The 24,856-nt window shown below is 40.5% G+C and overlaps 1 protein-coding gene across 5 annotated transcripts in view; it reads right to left on the bottom strand.

The window, feature by feature from the left end:
• Window positions 1–24,856, bottom strand: part of RAD51B (RAD51 paralog B) — a 451,378-nt gene that overhangs the window by 115,461 nt on the left and 311,061 nt on the right. For all 5 annotated transcript variants that reach the window (XR_003398462.1, XR_003398463.1, XM_026848994.1 and 2 more), the window contains exon 10: window positions 19,820–19,898. Coding sequence is in view for 3 of the 5 variants with exons in the window: in XM_026848994.1 (XP_026704795.1) it covers window positions 19,820–19,898 (79 nt within the window). In the remaining 2 variants the exon portion in view is untranslated. The remainder of the gene's footprint in view (window positions 1–19,819; window positions 19,899–24,856) is intronic.

Below are 24,856 nucleotides of genomic sequence, written 5' to 3'. Positions count from 1 at the left end.
CTAGGCATGTGTGGCTGCACACACTCTTGTGCAGCCAGCTACAGGACCATGAGAAGAACATGAAAGCAGGATGTCTCTCCCTCCTTTTTCTTCCTTTCTGCAGAGAATTTCCCGTAGTTGAAAACTTAAAAACTGTGAGCTTTTTCCTCTCTACAGGTAAGATGTGAGCAAGTGTTGCAGGCCCTTAATAGCACATGGGTAACTAGAGCTCAGCCTGGTACAGGTACTCAGAGGTGACACATCCCCTCTGCTGTGTCACATCCCTGGGAATCTCTGGGATCAAGACCTTAGTGCTACACCATTTTGTATGACAGGGAAGGATCATACTGGACAGGGTCAGAGTAGAATATCAAGATAAAACTTCTTTCATGTAACTGAATATTGTGCTCCCAAATCTTTTCTCTCTTTTAAAAGCATATTTCTAGATTCATGGTTGTAAAGACAACTTTTACATTGTGAACTGAGAGTAAGCAATGTAGTAAGTTGCCCAAGTCTGCAAACACTAAAACAGGTTTTTCAAAAATAACTTCCACGTCATAGCTTGATGCCTTGAAAGGACTGTCTGAACCTCATCCTTCTCCCCAGCGTTTTTTTGTTTGAACATATCTGGTTTCTTCAGGTTTGAATGAATGGAAGAAAAAGATTGCGGTTTTTTGTTGTGTCTTAGGTTAAAACCTATTGAAACTAGTAGATCTAGCACTGAATTTCCTTTTGAGCTAAATAAAGCTACAGTTAAATACTTCTTTGTTTAGTAATTGCTAAAAACAAAAGACTGAAAAAAACCCACAGGCTGCACAGGGTCTGGACCTCACAAGACAAAGGGAAGCATGGGAACAGATGCCCCAAATGTGGAGATCTGGGCCATGAGTAGTGCAGCTCTGCTCCTGTAAGTGTTGGGGATGAATATGGTATGGTTGTTAACATACGAAGCAGATCCTAACATGTGAGGCTTAGTGTAAGCCAATGTTAAGTACATAATTTTTACTGCATCAAACTACTGTAATTATTTCTTCAGTATTTTGCTAGATGTCACTCAAAGCATGTTGAACAGAGAAAACATAAAACTGTCTATTTTGGGAGGCAGGAAAGAACACCAGGAACAGGTTTCTTCGTAAAGAAAGCCTTTCAAAGCCATCCAAAACTAGCTTACTCTCTCAGAATACTGATGTTACTTTAAGCCTTAAACTAAATCTTTGAACCCCATTAAGCAGGTGAAAAGGACTTCAATTTCATCCTTCAACCACACCTTACCCTTGGCCAAGTCCTAGATGGCTAATTACTTTCTGTTATTTCTGAATAAAGATTTAACCACCTCTGTTGGAGTCATCAGTATCTGAAGTGTTGGAGAGAGGGGAGGAAGTAATCTGCCTGAGTGTTAGACAAATAATAGACCTACTGACAGAATAAAAGCAAAAGAACAAAACAAACTAACTGAAAAAGACAGTAGATCAATTTGCTTATAGCAGCATTTGAGGAAAGCCTAGAAGAAAATCGGACCACCAACAGTATCCAGAAGCCATTGGGACACTTTATTTCAGCTGTATCATGCCCTAAGTTTTGTCGAGAAGAAATATTGGCAGGAAATGCAAAGAAGATTTCCAGTCCTTCACCTCAATATTCAAATAGTCTTTCTCACAGTATCAGTACATCAAATCAAACTTGATTTATCCTTAAAAAAAACCCAGACTAATTCCCAAAAGCTCTGCAGCATCTCTGGCCTGTTTTCAGGGTGCTGTAGCACACAGGATGTGGATTAGATGCTGAGGAGGAGGTACATCGTGTATTCAGGAGAAGGAAGGACTACTTGAAAATCCCATGAAAAAAGCATGTCCTGCTCAAACTGGTCTCCAGATGACCTGTTATAAATGTGAGAAATTATTTAAATCAAGAAAAGTATAAGGGATTTCGTGTGTATTTAAACCTTTACTTGAAATAACTCATAGAGTGGGAAAGCCATGAAAATGCAAAATTCACTTTGGAAAAATAGGCCCAGACAAGGATATATATAAGGCTTTCTGGATAACTGTGCAATACCTGGATTATCTGGTATATATACATGGCCTTTAACACCGTAGAGATGGAGCATACATATAATGCTGAACATTTCAATATCTTTTTAAATTAGAAGACAGAAAACAGGACATGGAGAAATTCTTTTGTCCACTATTACACAAAACAAAGCTGTAGTCAGGTATCTTCAGACCTCAATCTTAAAACCATATTTCCTTTAATATTACTCATTCCCAGGGCACATTTAAAAGAGCAGTGAACAACTGATACTGATTGTTGTGGCTCATTAGCCAGTCAGTAATAGATATGTGCCCTGCATATAATCATTTACCATAACAAATATTTGCACATGAGACTGAAGCACTGGGAAACCCATAGATACTGTCTCAGTCAACCCTTCCTTTCAAGGCCCGGTTCCACTCCCTCCTCCATCTCAGTCCCGCCATTAATCTCCCCATTTGCCTTTTAGTTTTGCTTAGATTACAAGTTATCATCACTAACTACATGGAAACTGTAACCAAAGACTGTCTGTGCCTAACATAATCACTCAGATAATTTCCAGCTAACGATTTACTGTTCGCTTCACTTTTCCACCCACTGTCTGGCTTTTTTAGGGCAAGGACATAATTTCTTGGATGTTGCTAGAGGACTACACACACCAATGGGGCTAAGAATGCAATAAAAAAGATTTAATGGCAAAGGGGATGAATAGAACATTCGAATATTTTCCCTTCAGCAGAAAACAGATCGTTACTACTTCGGTGGCAAAGGCTCCTATGCCTAGAAGAAGCTAAGGACTGCCTTCTGAGAGTGCTATGCCAGTGGAAGTACTTTTGGCTCCACATGCCCATGTGTCTGCAGATCTGATTTTTCAATGAGACAATTCACTGTCTGTTTCTGGGGAGAGAATGAATGGAGGAGTTATATCAATTATCTGAGACTCTTCAGGATACACTCTGACAGATGATGAAAGGACTCTAATATGTAATTGAAATACCCTGTACCAAAATACTCACATTAAACCTTGGCTGATTACACACAGGTCTGAGCTATCTCAGACCTTCAGAACAGGAATTGAGTTGTTTATCAGTGAAAGCCAAACTTCTAAAAAGCTGGCTGCCCACTACAGAGCCTTTGTGTTGGGTAAATTAGCTTCAGGAAGAGAATCAAAATGAATTAAAACCACATGGAGATCCTCTCCCTTTACCCCCCTTTTCCCCTTTCCTTTTGCTATATGAATCCCCTCACCAGGAGACAGAGGCCAGTTCAGTCTAATTTAGTCCAGTGTTTTTGTTTCCTAAAGTCTCAGTCTTGGGCTGAGTCCATTAATAGGCTGCAGCTGATTTTAATCTAGATGAACTCAAGACTTCTCTTCTTTGGTTTTAAAAAGATTACAAATTGTGTGTTATATAAATAGAGGGAAAAGGGAAAAAAAGAACCAGAATGAGTAAAAAATCTGCTCTCCATTAGCTGACCTGCTGAACAAGCCTGTGATTCAAATAAAGATGAGAAATGAGAGTTGCGGGGGGAAAAATACACAACTAAAAAGCTTTAGTGATACTGCACCCAGACACACTGGTAAGAGGAGATGCAGTAATGTCTGATAGCTACTATTACCATCGTAACAACACAGAAGAGATATTAATGAGAATCCAAAAGCAGCAAACCAGATGCCTCAAAGACGGTTCTGATAGTTTGCAGCACCCCTTCCCAGTTAAACTTAAAGTCCTTTTGATTAGAAACTATGACCTCTTTATATCTCATGTCTCTCTGGTAGGTAAGGTGGAGTAAGTTGGTCTTACAGCTCCTTGTAGATACTGGTGAGTATAAAAGAATACTGTAATACCTAGTTCAAGCGGGATTCCTAAAAAGGCATGCTGAACCTAGAGAGAGTTGCCTCAGATCAGTGCTGAGGCACTTTGGGAGAACAAGTGATAAAGAAGGTGTATGGTTGTTCTCTAAAGAAACAGTTCTGGGTTCCTCAGGGCAAGTGAAAGAAAAACAAAACCCATGCCAATGTAATGTGAAATTATTTCTCCTTTTGTCCAGAAAACCTATTCTAGATTAGCTCTAACAAGTATGTAAAAGAACAGGCAAACTAGTCTGCTACAAAAGGGAGAATTATTTTTGGTATGATACAAGAGCTCAGATGCTTTAACACATCAGTCTTCTCACCATGGTAAAGGATGACAGAAGAAAATCACTTCCCTGTAGTGCTGTTTCTCGTGACTGCAGTTGTAGATGACTGTCAACAAGGCTGTCAGTACTGCTATACACCTGTACTAATACAATTCTGGTCAAAATGATTTTGTCTCATTGGTATCAAACCACTCCATGCAGACATCTTTGTTTCTTCTCCTCTTGTCTCACAGAAGGAAGGAGAGCTGAATGCTGTAATCCTCCTCTGACTCAGAAAGGGTAATCTCTTCTTCAACTTTCTGAATTACCTAGACTTACTCCTGTTCACTTCTTAGTACAGTGTGCTGTTAGTGTACTTCACTCTAAGTTAATGTTATGTGCTCTCAGCCCCAGATCTCCCAGCATCTGTTTTCTTTATTAATTTCCTTGTGCCTTGATTTTTTTAAAATAACACATCTAAACACTTAGAAAATGGTATCATATGATACTGCTAAGGATCTGAAAATTGGGAATGGGAATGTCAATCTTAAATTATTTGATTTGGGTGGGAAGGGACTGGACTTTTGGGAGGGTTTTATGCCAGCTTGAATTCTCTGTCTGCTTTATGTCACTCTTGAACTCTACACACAGTCATAGGATACTGGATGGCTCAAGACTGCATGAATCCATGATTTTTAAAATAACTGGAATAAATTGCAAATGTGACACTCATTTTTCTTGATGCTCAATCTCCGTGCTGATGCATTAGAAGCTTCCCTTTAAAGGAATCTCATGAACAGCTCATACACAACTGCTCTGTTTGAAAATGGCCACTGCCACTGAGGAACAAAGCAAAACATGAAGGGTCTATAAACGGCAAGTGAGTGTAACTACTCACAGCAGTACTCCACCAGACCCTGCAGTCACAGTCCTGGTGGAGTGCAGCAGGATGGCAGCCATTTGGAAGAAGGAGAGTTACAGAGTTGCCTGTAACAGATTTTTGTTAACTCCAGCTGAAAAATACAGCTTGTCCTTTCAATCCACAAGGGGGAAAAAAAAAAAAAAAAAAAAAAAGGGTTTAATAACCTATGAGCAAGATTTTAAGTGAGCTCTACTCATGAACAAAAGATTCCAAGAAGCTGAGGTCTCGATGTCATTATGATAAGTTAAAAATCTCAAATTAGAATTTGGTTCCTCAGCGAATCCATTTTAGAAGTCCAGAAATGTTTTCCTCTGCTTGCTAATGCTGTCATTTTGGGAATCGCACACAGTTACAATTTACACGAACAAAGAGAGTATATACCTGCATAAAGTAAAAATCACAGCTTTGCCTGAAGAAGGAAATACAACAGACATAGTAAAAGTGCTAGTAATCAGTACTAAACAGTACATATGCAGAGAAATGGACAGACAGACATGAGTAAGAGGAATTACACAATCCTATCAGCTTTACCTGAATACAACCCCTCGTAGTAAGTCTCAACTGAAATAATAAACGTGCTTGGATTAAACCCAGCAATTTTTCATTCCTTGTTAATGGGGCAAATGTAACTTGGAAGGGGTCTGTATGCAATCACTGGAGGTTTTATTTGTATAACTTTTTTGGAGTTTGACTATGACTATATTTGATTGCATGTGGGTGGCTGTGGGACGGGTGGACAGCTGGGTGAAAAACTATGACAAAAGGAATCTTGTCCCATTTCCTGCCTGCGCTTCATTCACTAATGAGCACTGCTCAGGGTCATTCTCAAGATTTCTTCATCTGTTGTTGTCTCGTCTGCAAAAGGGGCACCCCAGCAGTGGAGCTGTTGTCAGCTTGTCTTGAGAGTTTATTCTGCTGCCTCTCACCCCTGCAGCTGTGCAGGATCCTAAGTGCCTGGCAGTAAACAACGCCATATTTTGTGCTTCTTTTTGGATGACTTGGAGGCCAGTCTGAAGCCAGATGTGTTTGCCGGTGTAATCTGTTTCCCATTTCTTGTAATAAATGCATATCTCAACTAATAATAAAGTGAAACTGGGATTTATCTGTTGTCTTCTTCAGTGTGATTTGTGTCGGAAAGAGAATGTTAATAAAACATAATGAAGTCCTCAGTCTCTCCTTTCTTCCTGGAGTGCTTGAAGCGTTCAGTGAACACATCCCTACAAGTAAACAGCCAGGTTGGTGAATCTGATGCCATTAGGCTCCTGCTGTACCAACCAATACCCCTCTTTCTAGTTCATAGAAACAAAACATTTTTGCTTCATTAAGAAACACTGTTTTGTAGTAACACTGCCTCATTTATTCTTGGTTCTTTTTTCAGATCAGTTCACTTGAGAAAGCTTCCTCCTGGTAACAGGTTTAGTCTTTTTACTAGGATTCTTTTGTAAAAGGCTTCTACCTGTCTGCAGGCAGATTTTGGTTATCTCCCACAGCGATGATTCTGTTATCAAGTCCAGTCCATTGATTAGAAACCCTATTAGAGAAGCCACATGAGGACTGTATCTTTCTCCTGGCGTCCAGGGTAGCTCCCTGTGAGCTCCGGTAAGCCTCTATCCAGGGAAAAGGAGTAAATCACACCCAATTTCAATATATCAAAGAGATGTCTTTTGATTTGTATTGATTGGTATTGAAATAGCCTTCTCCTTCCAAGCAGGTAGAAGAATGAGGCAGTGGGAAGAGGAATGCTGCAAGGGCTTAGTCCAGCCTCATCCACGAATGGCCCACAAGACATGTGCTGTTGTAGTGCAACACACAGCTGTGCTCCCCACAGTCCTCCCTCTCTTCTTTCTAGCTAAGACCATGGCCATATTCATCCCCTCCTCATATCTATTATAGTGGCACCTCCACTCTCAACTAAAACCTCTGCTCAAGTCTGTCAGAGAAACTCCACCACAGGAAGCAATTGCATTCAGCATGGCTTTGATACCAGATTTCAACCTCTGGTATCTGCTACACAGTCTTTTATGTCCTGTGTAAGTTGAAATAATGACAGATATAGACTGACAGACAGACAGACAGGCATGGTCACAAAAGCAGTTTCTGTAAAGAAAGTCATAGGATTATCATTTTCCCAAGAAGTCTTTCTAAAATCTCATCTCAAAGGAGGTTTTGCCAAGCCCTCTGGCTGTGAGAGGGAAAGGAAACCCCTTCCACAGTGCCAGGCAGCTCTAATTACAGATATGTCAAACCAACACCTACTTTTATTCAAGATAATTGTTCCCTGACAGTACTCAGAAGCTCATCTATTGTCTTCAGTTGCACTAATGAATGTAAGTTAGTCAGCCTTGCTAGTTCTGTTCAGCAAATGGGCCATCGAAAACCTAAGTAAATTCAATTTTTTCTGTGCCTCTTCAGTTTTAACACCCAAGTAGAGGAACTGTAACTGCATACATAAACCTCCCTGATGTGCATAACTGAAGACAACTGTTTTAGCTGGCATGGAATTTATTCCATTAAAACCACTCATGATGCTATGTGAGAAGGAAAGAAGCCCTTTTAGCTTTTAGGAAACAAGTAATTCCTAGGCTTAGCAATTAGGAAAACAAAGCAAACCCAAAACATTTGTATTTGTAAACTGAGTATACTTTTTGTGGCTTGACTAGTATGTGCTAGACTTAATCTTGGATTTTTTTTTCTTCAAAGAACCACTACACTTTGAGATGCTAGTAACATAAAAAACCTAAGCATGGGCAGAGTCATTCCCACACTGCTCCATCTGGGTTTTCAGCATTTTACTGTGTTTTCACATCTACTATATGAAGTAAAGATCAATCTGTTTCCAGAAGGCTACTTTGGTGGGTGGTCTGAGTTCATTTGAGTTCTTAATTTTATTCTCCAGGACATTCAGAATTTTCTTTCCATTTTCTGTGTTGAACTTAGTGGTTTTACAGAGCCACAATACCAGTAACATAATATGGAGTATTTGGTTTATTTCTTCCTGTATCCAGCATGGCTTTACACAAGAGCTGATCACCTCCAGAACCACAAGAAGCATATCTAATTTGAGCTTGGCCCTAATTCTCCTGCCTTCATCAGTTCTGTATATAGTTGACATATGATGACCCCTTGAAAAGTATTTCTCACACTTGACCCTGTCAGTAGTTTCATGGCATTCTCCCTATTCTCTTTGTATTCTTACCAAATGCTTTCACTCTGCCAAATCAACATGCTCTCAGAACACTTGCATTAAACAAAAAAAGGCTATTTTCTCTAATTAAAGTTCTTGTTCTATCCACACTGATGTTGGTAGAGTCTTCACAAAACATGTAATCTATGAAACCACTGTATTATAAAAAAGTTTGCAAGCAGTCTTCTGAAGGTCATGTCTTACTCGCTGGAAAAAACAAATCCCTTATCTGAGCTAACCAGTACAGTTGTGACTGCAATTTGATTCTGGAATTATGGAAATAGACTCTGTCTGAAAGGTGTGAAAGCATCATTTTGTACATCACACATCACAGTAACCTGTGAATTAACAAGAAATCAATGCAGAGGTGCACTTTGAACGTGAAGACAAAGCTGGTTAAGAATTTCTGAGCTGCTCTCATTTTGTGTCCAGAAATTTCAAAGCATCATATACAAGGAATCAACCCTTTATATCAGAACCAAAATAAACACCACTTTTTTTCAAAAACGCCAACACCACAGCATTGCCTCTAATGGGGTGTAAATCTGTTTCTTCAGTGTCTCTTGATACATAAGAGTTGGTCCATGGACTAGACAAAGCCAGAGTAAGACTAATGCAAAGGCAGGCTAAGCAAACTTTCGTGATTGCAAGAAATATCCTTAAATCATAACCTGATCTTAGCTGATGACACAATCATTGTCTGAGTCATGTGAAAACCTGAAACGATGACTCTAAGGATGGTAGACTTTGTCATTGATCCGACAGTGTGTCAGCTTTGTGACTTGAAGGATGGGGAGAGTATGGCAGAGATTCTGCCACTTCAGCAGACAACTCTATGGGTGGAGCAGGAGCAGAAAAGTACAGTAAGCCTGACTCAGATACACTCCTGATGCTTCAGCAACACAACTGAACTTTATATTCAGGACACCCGGTGCCTGTCACACTTAATAAGGAAATGGCATCTTTTACTGTTCCTGATGGTGAGCAACAATGCAGAGGAGAAATCAAATGGCAGAGAAACAGCAAAGCAGAAGAACCAGGGTTTAAAACCAGGGTTTTAAAACCTCACATGACCTAAATAAATACGAACACTGACAAACCTGATTTGGGGCTGTCATGCAAGGGAAGCCTAGTCTTTAGATAAACAGTGTCCGCCCTTAACCTCCTGAACTACCAATTTCCCCCGTCTAATATTGCAGAAACGTTATGCTGCAATGCCCTGTGCTTCCTCACATTTACAGTTAGGGTAGCCAAGGGCAACAAAGACTCCTTCCTCTCTAGCCTGATAGCAGAGTTCTTCCTTCCTTTTGTTCACATGAAGAACAAACACCGAGCTGAACAATAAGAGTGGATGCTTCATTATGATGCTCTCCTGGGCACCCAGCCCTAGTTAGCATTATCTTACCGCTTGGTTTTGTTTTGAAGGAAACTGTGAATGGTCCTTTCAATTGCTGGTGTTTCTAGATCAACATTACCTCTACTTCCTCTGTTTTAAAGTCTTTTATTTTACCAACAATATGTGGCACTATGAAAAAAAAAATAGAAGACACAGAATCAATGAACTGAGAAAACTACCAGTCTAAGAGGCATGCGATAATAAAAGGACATTTAAACTATCTTTCTCTGAACAAGTTAAGCTACTGATTCAGAGCATTAGGGGGAAAAAAAAAAAACCAACAACAAAACCAAAACCAAAGAAAACTAAAACAACTTAATCCTTAGCAACTATTGAAGGAAGTGCACATGAGGAACAGAGTTTAGGCTTGGAATATACTTTATTTGAAAACATCCAGGCATCTGATCACACTTCCTGAAATAAAAATCAGCATCAGACCCCTCCCTGTCACATCTCCTACTTTATGAACAAAAAGGCCTTTAGCCATTCAACAAAACCCATATCCTCTGATCCATAACAGGCAGTTGGCAAACCCGATTTACCACAGACTTATCACTTGCACATTCCTGCAGACTTTTACTATTCTTGGACAAATAATTGTTTTGGACAAGTTACTAAATTATCTCTCACTTTTTACACTATGGGAAGACAGGTGAACAAATTTAATGACTAATGTGCAGTCCTCTTTGGACCATCAACCTAGGCATAGTCAAGAGGCTACACTGAAAACAGGCGTTGGTGGGCGCAGTTATTCCAGTGGTGACTGGGAAGGGGAGCAAAGAGACAGCTTCATCCTCAGCCAAGACTCTTTTTTTGCAAGGATCTCTCCACAAAAGATACACTCTTGAATAGAGTGTGAAGCAAGTCAGCCTCAGTTAGCACCACACTGTCAGGCCAGCTCATTTAGCCCCTCTGCCACAAGAGGACTTGAGTTTGCAGACTCTGTGTGCTGAGGTTTCCTGTGCCCTTGAGTGATAGAGCAGTAAGTGGTGTCCTTCCCAGGCCCAGGCAGCTGGGACCAGCTGGACGGACACCTTTCTTCCCTCAGATTCAGACATGACAGTGGAATTTAGTTCATTCTACACTGGAGAAATCTGGACTTGCTCTGACTTCTGGCCACTGTTTAGGAACCTTTCCTAGGGCACAACAAATCTTCCAAATGAAAATCAGTGCCTCAGGTGGCTGTTTGTTCACGCTGCTGCTACAGTAGGTGGGAGGCTAAGGGTCAGTTGTGTGACCACTCATTCCCCAGTTCAGCCCAATGCACATTCAAGAGAAAAAGGGAGAGCAAACCTGTTTCTCAAGGAAAAGAAAGTATTATGGATGAAGAAAAGTTAGCTCTGTTAAACTCCAGTAGAGTCCCTTTCAGTGTTACTCAGCTGGAAGGACTGTAGTGATGAAGCAAGGCCACAAAGTTGTATGGGAAAGAGGGCTGAAAGGCAAAGAAGAAACAACATACCTTTGAGCTCTGGTGTGCACAGCATGAGGCCCTGCCTCTGTATCAAATATGAAGGTGGTTGGGATCACATTACAGAGCTATCAGCATTATGCTTTAACCACCCTAATTTAGCGGTTTTGGCTTTTGCTACTACATTAGAATATTGGCTTGATTTTCAAAGGTAACAAGCACCTACAGCTCCCACTGACTTTAGTGACAGCTGCAGCTCTAAAAATCAATTTAAGATAAGTTTGCATATTGAGAAGAACTGAAGGAAAATAAAAGGCCTATTGTGTGGATACCAAGAGTTTAAACACTGCTGATGGGTGGTATATGAGTCCCTTCCCTTTTCAAATGAATTTCACTTCATGTTTTGTTTGGTTTTCCTGTTGATGCATCCTGCACCCTCCAGTGCTAAGCTGGTGGGATCCCACATACTTTTCCTGGCATGTGGTGTTTAAAATAAGAGACCTCAGCAATCGGATATCCTCAGCATTTCCAGCTATTGAACACAATCATGAGTACTGTGATCCAATTTCAGAGCAGAAAAGAAAAGATATATAGGAATAATTCTCCCTGTGCTGGTACGGGGCAGACAAAAGAAAACTAAGCAAACAGGATGTTCTGCTCCTCTGTGAACTTCAGCAAATGGCCGTGGCAGACAGGATACAGTCTACAGACTCACAGCTGCAGTGTATGTGTCTGGCTGCCCAACACCTCGTTCAGGATAATTTACTCACAGCATAAATATGGCATGAAGAAATTAAAAGGTGTAGCGTGCAGTTCCCACCTGACGTGCCTCAAGACTGAAGTCCTTCATCAAACACACGCAGCCTGAAGGAGGAAAGTGATGTTTTCTATATGCTGCTAAGCAAGAGAGTCTCATCCCTAAACTCACTCAGAACATCTTCAGGAGTGCAAAGCTTGGTGTTGATGACTCAGGACATCAGCCTGCTTATTCTAAGCTTATTCACTCAGTAGTAAGGCACATCTCTGCTGAGGTCTCCACAACAGCACACAGCACTCTGAGAAATCACCCTACTGCAGACTGCTTGATAGCACTAATAGTCCCACAACATTTTCTAGAAATGTCACTCCACATCTCTGCTGCTGCTTCTGGAGTGTGCACCTTCACAGGGCCTTGCATTATAGGGGAGATTGTTTCTGTGATGGACAAGGTAGGAAGTTTAAATGAAAATTATATTTAATGAACAGTGAAGTAAAATCTTTTCAGCAACAATGTTTCTTGTTGAACTGTTTAAATGTAACATCATCTGCCTGTGCTTCCTCCTCACCCATGCAGTCATGTGTGCACTGCCTTACCTCAGCTGAGCCCTAAGGCAGACCCTCTAGGGTTATTCAGGTAGCAAACCAAGGAACAGCCGGCACTGATACACCATGCTCTAACAAGCTGCTGACTAAATTTGTTGCCTCTCATCTCTATAACCCTTGGTTAACTCAGTGTGGCCCTGAAATTTATCTCACAAATTTTTCAGGGGTCTTCACAGAACTGAATGACAAAGGACCAGATTCCAGTTTCATTACAACATAAACCATGAGAAGTGTTACAACAATCATTAACACTATGTTACATTTCAAATGAACATTATAGAAAATAGAGTAACAGCCCGATTTTATTAATTTTAGGGAATGACTGTAATGAGAAAAACCTTTTGAAATTAAAACCTGTTTGTTGGGAGGGTTTATCAGTGTGTCTGTTTCTATCAAAGTGATATATTCCTCTTCCATCTTATCAAGACAGATTAAGCATATATGATAAGATCATTTAAATTTGTGGCTAGTCCAGTTTTAAAGACAGGGCAAGTCTACACACCAGATGCAGAGATACCTGAGGTTGTTCTAGGTGTGTTAACTCTGGAAACAGAGAAAGTTTCAAAGAAAAACTAGGTACAAAGCAGCGGGAACTCTTATTTGCAAACCATTATCCCTGTGCCAATAAGCCCCGCCTCAGGCAAAGTTTTTTAGTTTAGATGAAGTGCTATTCAAATGTGTCTATATACACAGGATTGCACTCTGGAGAATTCCAGATTTAGACTGTAGCTAACTGTTGGGTATCCGCACCACTCTCCCCTCCCCAGCACAGGGAGCAATACAGCATCCAGCGTTTCTCTTTGGCTACCAGGCTGTACGCTCAGAGAACTTTTACAAGATTTTAACATGGAGAATACATGACGTCCTACAGCTAAAGAAAAGTTGCATGTACTACCAAGGTTATGTCATTTGGGTCATAGCCCTCTATTGCTAACTATGAATTTACAAGATAAAATTATAGTAGTGATGGCTTCACCAAACGACCTACTGGTGACGCCAGAACAGACATAACCTTTGAGGATGGCAGACATAACCTTTGAGAAAGGGATATATCGCAGTGAGACTTAACTGCCTTTTACTTTCATAAACTGCACACAAAAACATGAGACTTTACTCTGGCTGAAAAACATGTTTTTTGACAGATGTTTTTTTGTCTTCCTACTCATGACTGTGTTCACTTAAGAACATTAAGTCCATTTTAGGTACATTTGACCTTATTCTACAGATCTGTAGCTTGAAAGATGTAACATCTTCTATGTTAAATCCAAAAAGTAGAGTCTTGGTTTTCTACAACAACATTCAGTTCCCAGAAAAACATACTGTCACAAATCACAGATACTACCTCTAATCAACATACAACTTCACTCCTTATGCTAAAAGCCTTTTGGAAAAAAGGCCATTTGCTTTAGCACTGTGCTGTAAACACGGGGGAGCAGCCCACTTTGATCAGGAATTCACTACAGGGAGACTGCTAAAGAGAAGATTTATCTGAAGTGAGACGATTTTATCCCAGGAAGCCTATGCCAGCCTTGAAAAGAGGGGAACGTCTTTGCAAATACAGACTTATACTCTTCAGCTAATTGTTTTAACAACGCTGGATTAAAAAAAAATAAAAATAGATTCACACTTGTGTAAATGTGAACAGATCTGGCACACTGCTTGTACTAAGATTTTTCATATTACATTTAGTACAAGGTAAGAAAGATTAAATGCTGGCACCTCAGTTGCAATCTAGCAAAGCATTTAAGCATGTGTTTGGTTTTCAGTGCAAGAAAGCAGTACTGTCTCTTCAGTATCTTTATATATATGTTCAGAATAAGCAGGTAATGCAATACTTTGTGCTAAACTGGATTTATCCAGCATAATATCATCCTACAAGTTAAGCTCACAGCAAAAAGTATGGCCAGAAACTTTACCAATCTGTTGTCTATCTACTATGCCACTAGAAAGATCGTGCTGGCAGACAGAAGCATTTCATTTTATTGAAATGACAAAATTTATTTTGTTTCTACTGGATCTAAACCCAAGATGCCTTGTCTTCCTTCCACCTCTCTTCGCTATCATTTTTTGTTGGTTTTACATCTGTGCTTTGATCCTCTGGACTCCTCATTTGACAGCCAGAGTTCATCTACTCCAGCGAGGCTTTGCCAGTGTTGCTGCAGAACAGTAGAGAGATTCCCACAAAGCCACCTAGTGAGGACACTGTCAACCAAGCTAATGCCATTCCTAGGTCAGGTTTAGTAATCCATTCCCCAAAATGCCATGAAATGGCTAAACAAAAGGACATTTCTGTTGATGTCAGCTACATCTGTACGCGTGATTTTGCTGGCATTGGGATGATAGGAGTCTTACTTTTTTCACATTCCTTACTGCCAGGATAGACCTAGCCTACAAACCAATCATGCTTTTTTGCTCTCATTATTACAAACCTGTTAGAAATAGCATGAGGCTTTCGGTGTCCTGTGGGGAATACAGCAAAAATGGTTCCACCCCACAGAGATCTTAACAATCTTCAGTTCATCTTTATCCCTCCAATAGGGCTGGAAATCACCATTGGCACTGCAAATCTGTTACCATCTCAATAGCAATGTACAACCTTATTCCCATTAATCTGTCTTCCATCCATTCACGCATCAAGTACAACCCTGCTTCATTTTACAGATTATATCCATGTTGCTCCAGACAAAGGTCACTTTATAGTTACAGTTCTTCAACTGAATAAAAGCTTTTGATGCAGTAAATCATTGTCTCTCACTGTTCAAACTCACACAATACAATACAAATAATGCTGCCCTTTCTTTCAGCATTCCCTTTCTACCTCACTACTCATTTCTTTACAAAATAAAATGAGGCACTTTTCACTTGCTTCAGCCATATAAATTAGTTATAGCACTTTGGAGACAGTTTGCTATGCTGCACTACAACCCAGACCCTATGCTATTTTGAGATCAAAATGAGCCTCTTTCACTACAATAGTATCAAATGAAACATAATGTACCAAGGTTTCCCTAGATTTGGCTGTTCCTAGATTTTTTTCCCCTCTTAGTACTGTGAAACTTAAAACCTAAGACACTCTCTTCCAAGTGCCATGTATCTTTCATCTTTACTTATCAGAGGTTACCTGCCTACTAAGACATAACAGGCAAGGTGGGAATGCTTGTGCACACACAGACACAAGTGCAGGGAAAAGGAGGGTGGGAGAAAGGGTGGATTAATCTACTAAATAATCATCCAGTCCTGCTGGCACAGGAATTAAACTCTTCCCTTTAGCAACACAAGGTATTTGTCCTTTCTTTTGGTAGTGAGGGGAGTCAGTCAGCATGAGACATGGAAGTTTTGAGGTTAAATTTGCAGATAGTTTCAACTTTCTTTCAAAAGAAGAATAAAACATAGCAGGATAAATCTTAATGTCAAGTACACTCATGCAAAACGGCAACCGCTTAACAGCAACAGTGCTTTATTTAGCACTGAAGGTCATAACAAGAACTGAGGCTGAAAGCTGAAGGCAGACAAATTCTAATCTGAAATACACAAGTATTTAGTAGCAAGGAAGCTAAAACTTGAAAACACTGTCAAGGCAAACCAGGAACTCACATTTCTTGATGTCTTCAAAAAAAAGTGAATGCCTTTCTAGAAGACATGATTCAGCATAACATAAGTTATCAGGTACCTAAAGGAAACACGTATGATGTATGAGAGGTCAATTTGGATAAACTGTTGATTCCACCCATCTTTAAACCTGAAACTGAAAATAAATCATTACTCAAGAGCAAGTCCTAGCTCACTAGTAGTATTTGCCTTACGTTTTTAGTGCTTCTGAGCTCTTTCAGTGAAGAGCAACATTAATCACGTGGTTAAAGCATTCAGTGAACTCTCCAGTTGGCAACCGGCCACCATGTTCCCTGTCTTCTTTTGCAGCACCATCCTCTTGGTAACAGAGGGCATTTACTTAGGTGAGATGGAATGAGACTTGCTTCCACAAACAGCTGAGCTATCAGTTGCTAATAGCTAGGCTCTGTTGCTAGCTTGTGTTTATGCCTCAGAATGCTGCTGCTTCTAAAGCTAGACTCAGACAATTGCCCACAGAATACCATGTAAAACTGACATCAGCTTAGTCAGCCTATCTTCATTTTGCATATGTGTGTGCATGGCTAAGCAGCATCTTCTAGTTCAGGTGACCTAACCCAGTACGTGCTACATTCAGCTTCAATGAAAGTACACCTAGACAAGAACATCCCAGAATCTGTTCTGACTGATACACCAGGAACAGAATTATTGGCTAACAATTTTCAATCCAAACCAGAAATTACATCACTGCCAGTGAGAAAAATAATCTTGTGACTTCCACCCTTAATCAAGTAGATTTGTAGCTTTATTACTGTTATTCTTCATCACTTTAACTAGTATATTGAATTAGGGAAGCAAGTCCTTAAGCAGCATCCACAAACAGACAATAAAACTCCCAATATTTTGCAGAGCTTAGATTGAGGCTTCTGCCTCTCTGCTTAAGATCTCTACAAAATAAAGATTTGTTGTTAGACTGGCCTTTGCACTCACAGTTCAGGTTCATCACAGAGTCACACTGTATACAGACAGCATGGCAGTATGTTACATGACATTGTATTGCAGTGTAAGGCAACTGAGGCTTTTTTGGGGTTTGCACTCCACCCCCTCCACAGCACAGAGCATACTGAAGCAATGAAAGGAGACTGACTCCCCATGCTAAATCTGACTGGCCAATCTTGCTCTCCCATCATCAAATTTAATTTCTCTAGGCTGCAAATGGAAATAAAAGAACGAGTGAATAAATGGATTCTTTTCATCCCTGAACACTTCAAGTTTATAAAAGCAAAGAAGTTTTCTCCGTGGCACCCATGGGCAGCCTGGAGCTCTCCTCTGACAATAAAAGAGAAGCAGTTCTGCCTTCACTAGGGTCTCCTCCGAACACTTCTGTGCTTGCACTGAGGCCATGAGATGCAAAGATACCAGGGAAACAGAGCAGCGATTTACATTGACAAAGAGGATTTTGATACACTCCTCCAAATGGGGCAGCATTACCATCTTAATAGCCTTTTGCTCTCAGCCCTCTTCCTGAGGACGCTGGAGATTTTTGCGAATGGAGAACAGTTCCGCTTCCCATTTTAACTGCAACAATAGCAGAAGGGCTCCTTAAACTGCATCAAATAGCAGCCTGTGAAATCCCTAACTAGCCGCACTGCCTCTCCTGCCGTTTTATTATCCTCCGGCCCACAGAACAAAAGGGGGGGAGCTCCTCCTCATTTTTAGCCTATTCCACAGATCCTAATCCCTCAGAGGTGGCAATGGAAATTGCTTGTGGAACTGTTAAACCACACTTTCACTTTGTCTTTCATTCCCCATTCACCCTCGCTAATCAAGGAGTTTCCAGCCACATTTTCCGATATCAATTTGTTTATGGCCTATTGGTTAATGGTCCCAGGATGGGACCCCCTGAGTAAAAAGAAAGAATCCCGGGCACTTCAGCCAGCTGCTGCTTCTCGCCAGTTCCCACACCCATCCACTTGTTCCCATCAGCCACCCTGAATGTGCTCACCTCCTGACACCAACTGAATTAAACAACAAAGCCTGAATGAGAAAGCTGCCTTTGCAATCAGGCTGCGGGACAGATTCCACTTGTTAGCGCTATACGATGTCCCTCAGGCAGCAACGCAAGGCCACTCCCTCACTGGCTGACCCATGGTCAGTTGCCTTACTGACATCTTATCTTGTGTCCAGCTTCCTTTTGGAAAGAAGCACCAGCTACTACTCTCATAAAAACTCTAGCCTCTCTTGCATGAGGCAGCCTGGTGCCACTTTCTGCATCCTACCTGAAACAGCCACTCCTGGGTGATTTGCTCACTTTCTCTTTCCATAGAAATAATGATCATTGAAATGTGGGATGAGAACACACAATATTTGCTTTGTACAACTCAGTCAGATGGCTTGCATGTAAATGCTTACAAGTCTATGTAACATAGTCTGGGGCACATCATCAGGGGAACCGTGCCCTTCCTTACTACCCATTTTGGAGAAAAATATCTAAAATGGAAACATAACAGTGTAGTCAGAAAGTAAGAAGAGGCTTACACAAAAAGAGATTCAAGCAGCCTTCCAAAATGTACAAAGAATGCCTGATATTGAGACAGCATTTACTTAGAGAAATCTAAACTGGTGTCTCAACTTCTGCAAGCCATCTAGTTTAAACTAATAAAAACTGTTTCTAGTTCCTGTAGTCTTTTTAAAATTAATGGTACCAAATAAAGCAGATCTTATTCCCAAAATGCCATCTAAGAATACACTGCGTATAGTATCCAAAGGCTTAGAAAACACCAGATGGACCCCCACATTATCATTATGTAGATGCATCAAATGGCAGCAAAAATGCACCATAAACCATTTTTGTTTCGTTTTCCTACATAATATATCATCAGAGATGTAAGCGTATTTAGTCATTAGTAACCATAAATATGTTGTTGGTCTGGTATAGCCTGTTTGAAGGTGAGAAATGGGCAATCAGAGGAAGAGAACTGTTCACATAGCTTAAAATGTTCATAGTGCTTTATGGGATCAGTGATTCTCAATCACTAGAACCTGAGAAACAGAAACACTCACCTTTCTTAATGCCATGGCTGCATATCAGAATGTAATAACTGAACAAAAAGTTTTATTTAGTCTGCTAAACTAACGCAGCAATCAGGAGCCAGGCTGCATATCAACAGACATCAACTCAACAAAATCGATCTATGAATGTCTGTAAAAAAGTAAAGACATTAAAGGAAGATTTATTGGGATAAACAGGGAAAAGAAGTGAAGAGCTGACCTCCCCTTTTTGCTGTGGTCTGAAAGTACATGATTTAGGACATAGCCACAAGGAACCCTAGTTCCCTGCCATGATGGTAGTAGTATCTAGCTTTTCAGTACACTACCTCATATTGTAGAGAATCTGAGGATTATTTAAGACTTTGGAGCATTAGCACAAAAATGATCACAAAAATGAAGAATAGGTATTAATTTCCTGTGTTTTTATTGATGTCAAACCATTTACTAAAGAAGAACCATTTATTAATGATAGATGGTTATGTTTCTTCTGGAGAAACCTATCCCATAGGAGCAACGTTGCCAGAACCATTCTACTTCACCTTGAAGGAAAACAGGGAGCCATGATTAATAATTTCAGGGCCCATTCTTCGATCCATGGCAATATGCAACAACTAATTTTGTATAATCCAAGACAAAACAGTGACCACAGTAAAAGGCTGCCCTTGTCAACCAGACTGTTTAAATGTGTGAGTTTTTAATTAGGTATAAACAGCACCATTTTCAACAATAGCTGTTGTTAGCTACATTTAGCCTGCTTAAATACTAATTGAAAAGGAAAGCCAAACAATACTCTGGTCTTACCTTGAAGAACCAAGCCTGATTTCTCAATGGTGTAGAAAAAAGAGGAGAATGGAGCAACAGGGGATTTAGCAACCAGGAGCTGCAAACCAAACAAGTAATACATAAGTGCACATCTTTATAACATACTGATCAGAGCTCAAATCTGTAGAATAATCTCACTGGATTTTACTGTCAGTAGAAAAGCATACTGCAGAAATAACAAGGTAGCTATTGATCCATCCCTGTCACTTCACTAGTTGAGGTCTTCTCACAAACATGTATAGATCACACTGCAATTTTAAAAGGATTCACAGGTCCTAAAAAACCACTGTCGTGAAAGCAGCAATTTTGCTTGTCTTACTGGCATCCTGTTAAACTTAATCATTCCTGCTGGTTCAGGCAGTTGCACTCAGATAAGTAATTTTGAGCAGAACTGCAACTGCCATTGTGTAACACAATTTTAATTGCCATCAGCCATTCCACAGATGTGCCCCCCTTGGCTTCTCCAAGAACTCCATCCGTTTTCTTCCTCTGGTCCCCGGAAGCAGCATGGTCCACCCATGGGACACCATGATCACCACTGCAAGTGTCTGGATGTCCTCTTTTGTAAAAGGGGTAATGACTGAGTCAAGCTTTAATTCAAGGATCTTGTCCTTGGAGTATCAAAATAGGAACAGGAATTCCCTCAGGGTCTTCTACACTGCAATTGAATTTAGCTCAGCATTCAGGTGTGCTGGCTCTCCATGGTCAGAGGTGAATCTCACTGGCTCTACTATGGAGGAACCATCATCTGTGGAAGATGAGCTGTGGCAGAGCTCTGGAGACAAAGAAATGGGCTTGTTGGCAGGGTAGGGGATGTGGGACCTGCAGTGGCAAACTCACACCAAAGTGCCAGGCTTTATTGCTTGGCTGTTTGATTTTTGCTCATTGCCGAGGACCGCTCCCTCACAGCTTGCCTCAAAATAACCCCTATTCTGTCACCTACATGAAGGTGACATTTTCATGATAAATTTAATAAGCTCTGCACAGACTGTAATCAGCACAAACGGTGATCTAATGGTCCCCATGTGGGCCCTGGAGAAGACACTGAAAGCAGTGGCTGAAGCAGAGACTGTGCTGCTGCTCTGCCTCCAGCACAGAGCTACTGAACAAAGCTGAAACCTCCGCTCACCTCTTCAACAGTCGGAAAAAGGCCGGGAACTGGAAACCAGCACTCGCAGCAGTGGTCACACACCCTGGATGAGCCTTCCCACCTTCCTGGCCCCTGAGGACAGGGTTTGGGCAGGAGGTTCCCCTCTGCCCATGCTGCTGCTCTGCAGGGACCTGCTCCAAGCAGAGCAGTATCGCAGAGCCTGAGTCACGGCTGCCCTGGACACAGAGCAGGCGCCCTGGCTTCCATTCCTTCAATGCACTGATTTCATCCACCCCATCCATGAGGCTATGGAACCATCATGCACCTCGTGCCTAAATTTCCAAAGCCCTGTCAGACGTTACACCCTCTCAGCCCAAGATAGGCAGCACTCCGTCAGATACAACCAAATACAGATTTCTTAGAACTTCAGACAGTAACAATCTTATTTTTAGAGGTGTGGGACATGACAGATCCTGCTGATTTCAGATGGAGTAAAAAAATCCCCATTATTTCCAAAGGTCATGCTCTAATTCTGCCAAACAAGCACTTGTAAGGGTCACTGCATATGAATTTCATTTGGTGGTGCCTAACGATCAGCAGGGAAACAGTGAGAAGGTTTTATAAAAGCCAAGAGAGACTACAGAAAAACAAGGAAGTTCACGCTCACCAAAACTGCTCACATTTCACTAAAAAGTCAGACAGCACTTCATAGACACACAGGACTGGGACATTTATTCCTAAGTGTAACAATATCAAGCACTAGAAGCTTGAGCTCTGCGGTGTCTTTATGCAACCAGAGGATTTGGCAGCAAATTCTGCTGCAGAATCAAGGTAATTTAAATGCTAAGAGTGTCTGTATAGTAGGTAGGTTTAATTTGTATTTGTATGTAGTCTGCAGACAGGACCATGCTTAGATGTCCTGCAACTCTTTCTCACCTGATTCTGATACAGGCTGAAGAAACAAAATCCTCATTATCTAGTTCTTCCAGACATAACCATTATTACCCACAGCTAGCTAACATCTTTATGGTTTTCAGATTTTAAACCAAACATAGTATCCCTTCTTCAGACAGTAAAAAATAAAGGCAGGCACATAAAGACCACAAATATAGCCAGAAAACATCAGACCAGTCCAAATGTGAGTGTTTTCCTTTCAGTCATATGAAGCTGGCAAAACCACCTCAGGATGCGATACAACCTTTGTGAACTACTCCGAGTAGGAAAACTGCTGTGGTAGCACTTTCCCCTCTTCCATGTTAATTACCCTTCTGTCTGGAGCGAACTTCTGGAGAAAGGAGGGGCACGTCACATCCCACATCCATGACGCACCTTGACAAAACCCAAATTCCCTTGCTCGTCATCATCCCCAGAGCCAGCACTTCCCACTGACACGGCAGGAGGGGGACTCTGCCAGGAGGAAAGCAGTGTCTCCTGGTGCTTCCCACACCCCCTCAGCTCTGAGAAAATGAGGGAGAGGATGGGGTGGAAAAACTGTGCAAACGTTCAGCTACAGTCTCCCACAACAGCTGGATGTTTAATCAGAAAGGCCTGAAACGAAACAGTTACAAATCTGATGTCTAAGGTCAAATTTTTGGCATTCTGTGCAGTACTATGCACATAAATACTAACCTATATATGCATGTGCACTAGGCACAGTTGTACGTGTAAATGGATAGACATTCAAATAACCCTACGTACATTCTGTTACTGCATTTTTATGCAGTTACAATATGTGTATAAGTATAGCCATGAAAAAATATAATAAATCACATCCTTTCAGCAGCACATCACAGGGCCCCTCTGAAAGGCTGCTGCTGCACAGTTACATATGAGGCTCAAAATTAGCTTCCTTTTTAATGAAAAAGGAACAGCTCAGAATATTCAAAGGTATTGCTTTATTTTGTATGTTTGCTTACTGAGAAAAATAACCTTTAAAGTATGACTGTGTGTTTCACTACCAGATAGAGTACACAGAATTCTTTTTTATAACACCAAACTTTATATTAACATCACTTTTAAAAAAAAGTAACTATGTATTTAGATTTGTGTTTCAACTAAAGAGAAAAAACTCTAAAAGGTCATTGCAAACCATCCTCTGGTTGGAATAGCGAACACAGAGTACGTTCTTATGTATACACAAGGAACTTAGAAAACATAGAAGGAAATACATATCAAAAAAAGAAAATTATGTTTTGGAGGCCAAGAAGTGGAAGTGTTAATCAAGGATTACCAAAAATCAAGGTAATGTTGATCCTGGAGAGATTATTAACAATATGAAAAAGGAAATAAAAATTGAGAGTTATAATGAAATGACATTGGGATATATTCTAGATATGAGTGAAGAAATAATCAGTTTTCAACAAGCCGGACCACGCTGAAAAAGACAAAAAGGCAAGATAATGGGAATTATCTATATCATATAGATATAGAAATAACAACTGAGTGGCAATAAAACTTCAGGATCTTAGTGCATTCAGTAGAAAACACATAATTTCTATCAAAAAACCACTGTAAGAATCAGCATGTGAATTTAGGTCTGATAGCTAGTATTTGTCATACATCTATGAAATTTAAGTGAGAAGCAGCAGACATAGTCCTCAAGGAGAAGAGAAAAAAAAAGTAAATTGGTGAGTTGAGACCTGTAATCTCATTTCAGTATTATCCAGATCTTTAGAAGAAATTTTGAAGGGAAGAATATATAAAGACTTGGAAAATGGGATAAAATGAAACATGGATGTCATGCCAGACACACCTGACATCCTCGTTTGAATTTTTTAGACATCCAAAATAAATCTGACCTCATCTCTTTGGATCTCTTTAAAGCTTTTAACACTGCTAAATGGGAAACAATAATGAAGAAAAGAAGGATAAGCACAGAAGCTGTAAGACAGAAGGAGAAACAGTCAGTTATTGAAAGAAAACACTTCCCAGATATACTAGTACCTCACAAGATTACTGATCCACAAGGTGATGTAGCCAGGACAATGACAGATCCAACTGTACAGTGCACCACCACAAACAACTGGCAAAACCAGGGATATGATGTTTCTGCGCAAGCCCCTAGCAAGCTTTAGTCTGGAATACCATGTATAGGTCACTCATGAAGTCAAACTGCAAGAGCCGGGCTATATGCTGGTGAGGAGAATGGAGTGCTCATCTTAGAGGCCACTAGAAAAATGTAGCTCAATGAATCTAGCACAAAATGAAGGTTGACTGTTGCCTATGTGTGTAAGTGAATGAAACGAGAGAATGGAGCAGGAGGAAGGAGAACTACTTCTCAAACTGACAGCACTGGCACAATAACAAACGTGCAGCCATGAAGACAATTTTGGCTGGAAATGTTGAAGTTTGTAACGATCAGTAAAGGGAGATTCTGGAAGCGCCTTCAACTCAAAGAGGCAATGCTTAATTTTTATTTTTTTTTTTTTTTTAAAGATTCAGCTTAAAATATTTATGAAAGGGCTATAAAGCAGTGCCTGGGATGCACTCCATGACCTATGAAGTCGCTTCAAGTCCTGTGGGCATCCTGAGAAGAAATGAAGCCCTGCCAACCCATCTTTTATGCAGATAGAACTGACAGAGTTGGAACAATACATTCTAACAATGTCCCTTGATTATATGCAACGAAGGATCTTTGTGGTCAATAAACCAAGAAAAAGTTTCTCGTTTTCAAATACAGTATGTATAATTTAAAATCTTCTCATCTCTATCTCCTGGTGAGCATATGCTTTTCTCCCTAAGATTCCAAGCAGCCACCTGAGGATGTGGAGAACACAAGGGGCCTTCCAGGATAACTCAGAAGCAGATAGCTCAGGCAGAACAGGCATTTCTAAGATTAACTTATATTTAACTATATGTCTTGTTCCAATTCTGAACCAGTCCTGGACAAAAACTGGAGAGAGTACAAGAAGGTTTATTATCTGCAC

Source organism: Athene cunicularia, assembly GCF_003259725.1.
Source record: "Athene cunicularia isolate RWA chromosome 5 unlocalized genomic scaffold, athCun1 chr5_part1, whole genome shotgun sequence".
Lineage (NCBI taxonomy): Eukaryota > Metazoa > Chordata > Aves > Strigiformes > Strigidae > Athene > Athene cunicularia.
The sequence above is the reverse complement of the archived record's forward strand: the minus strand, read 5'-3'. Positions and strand labels throughout refer to the sequence as shown.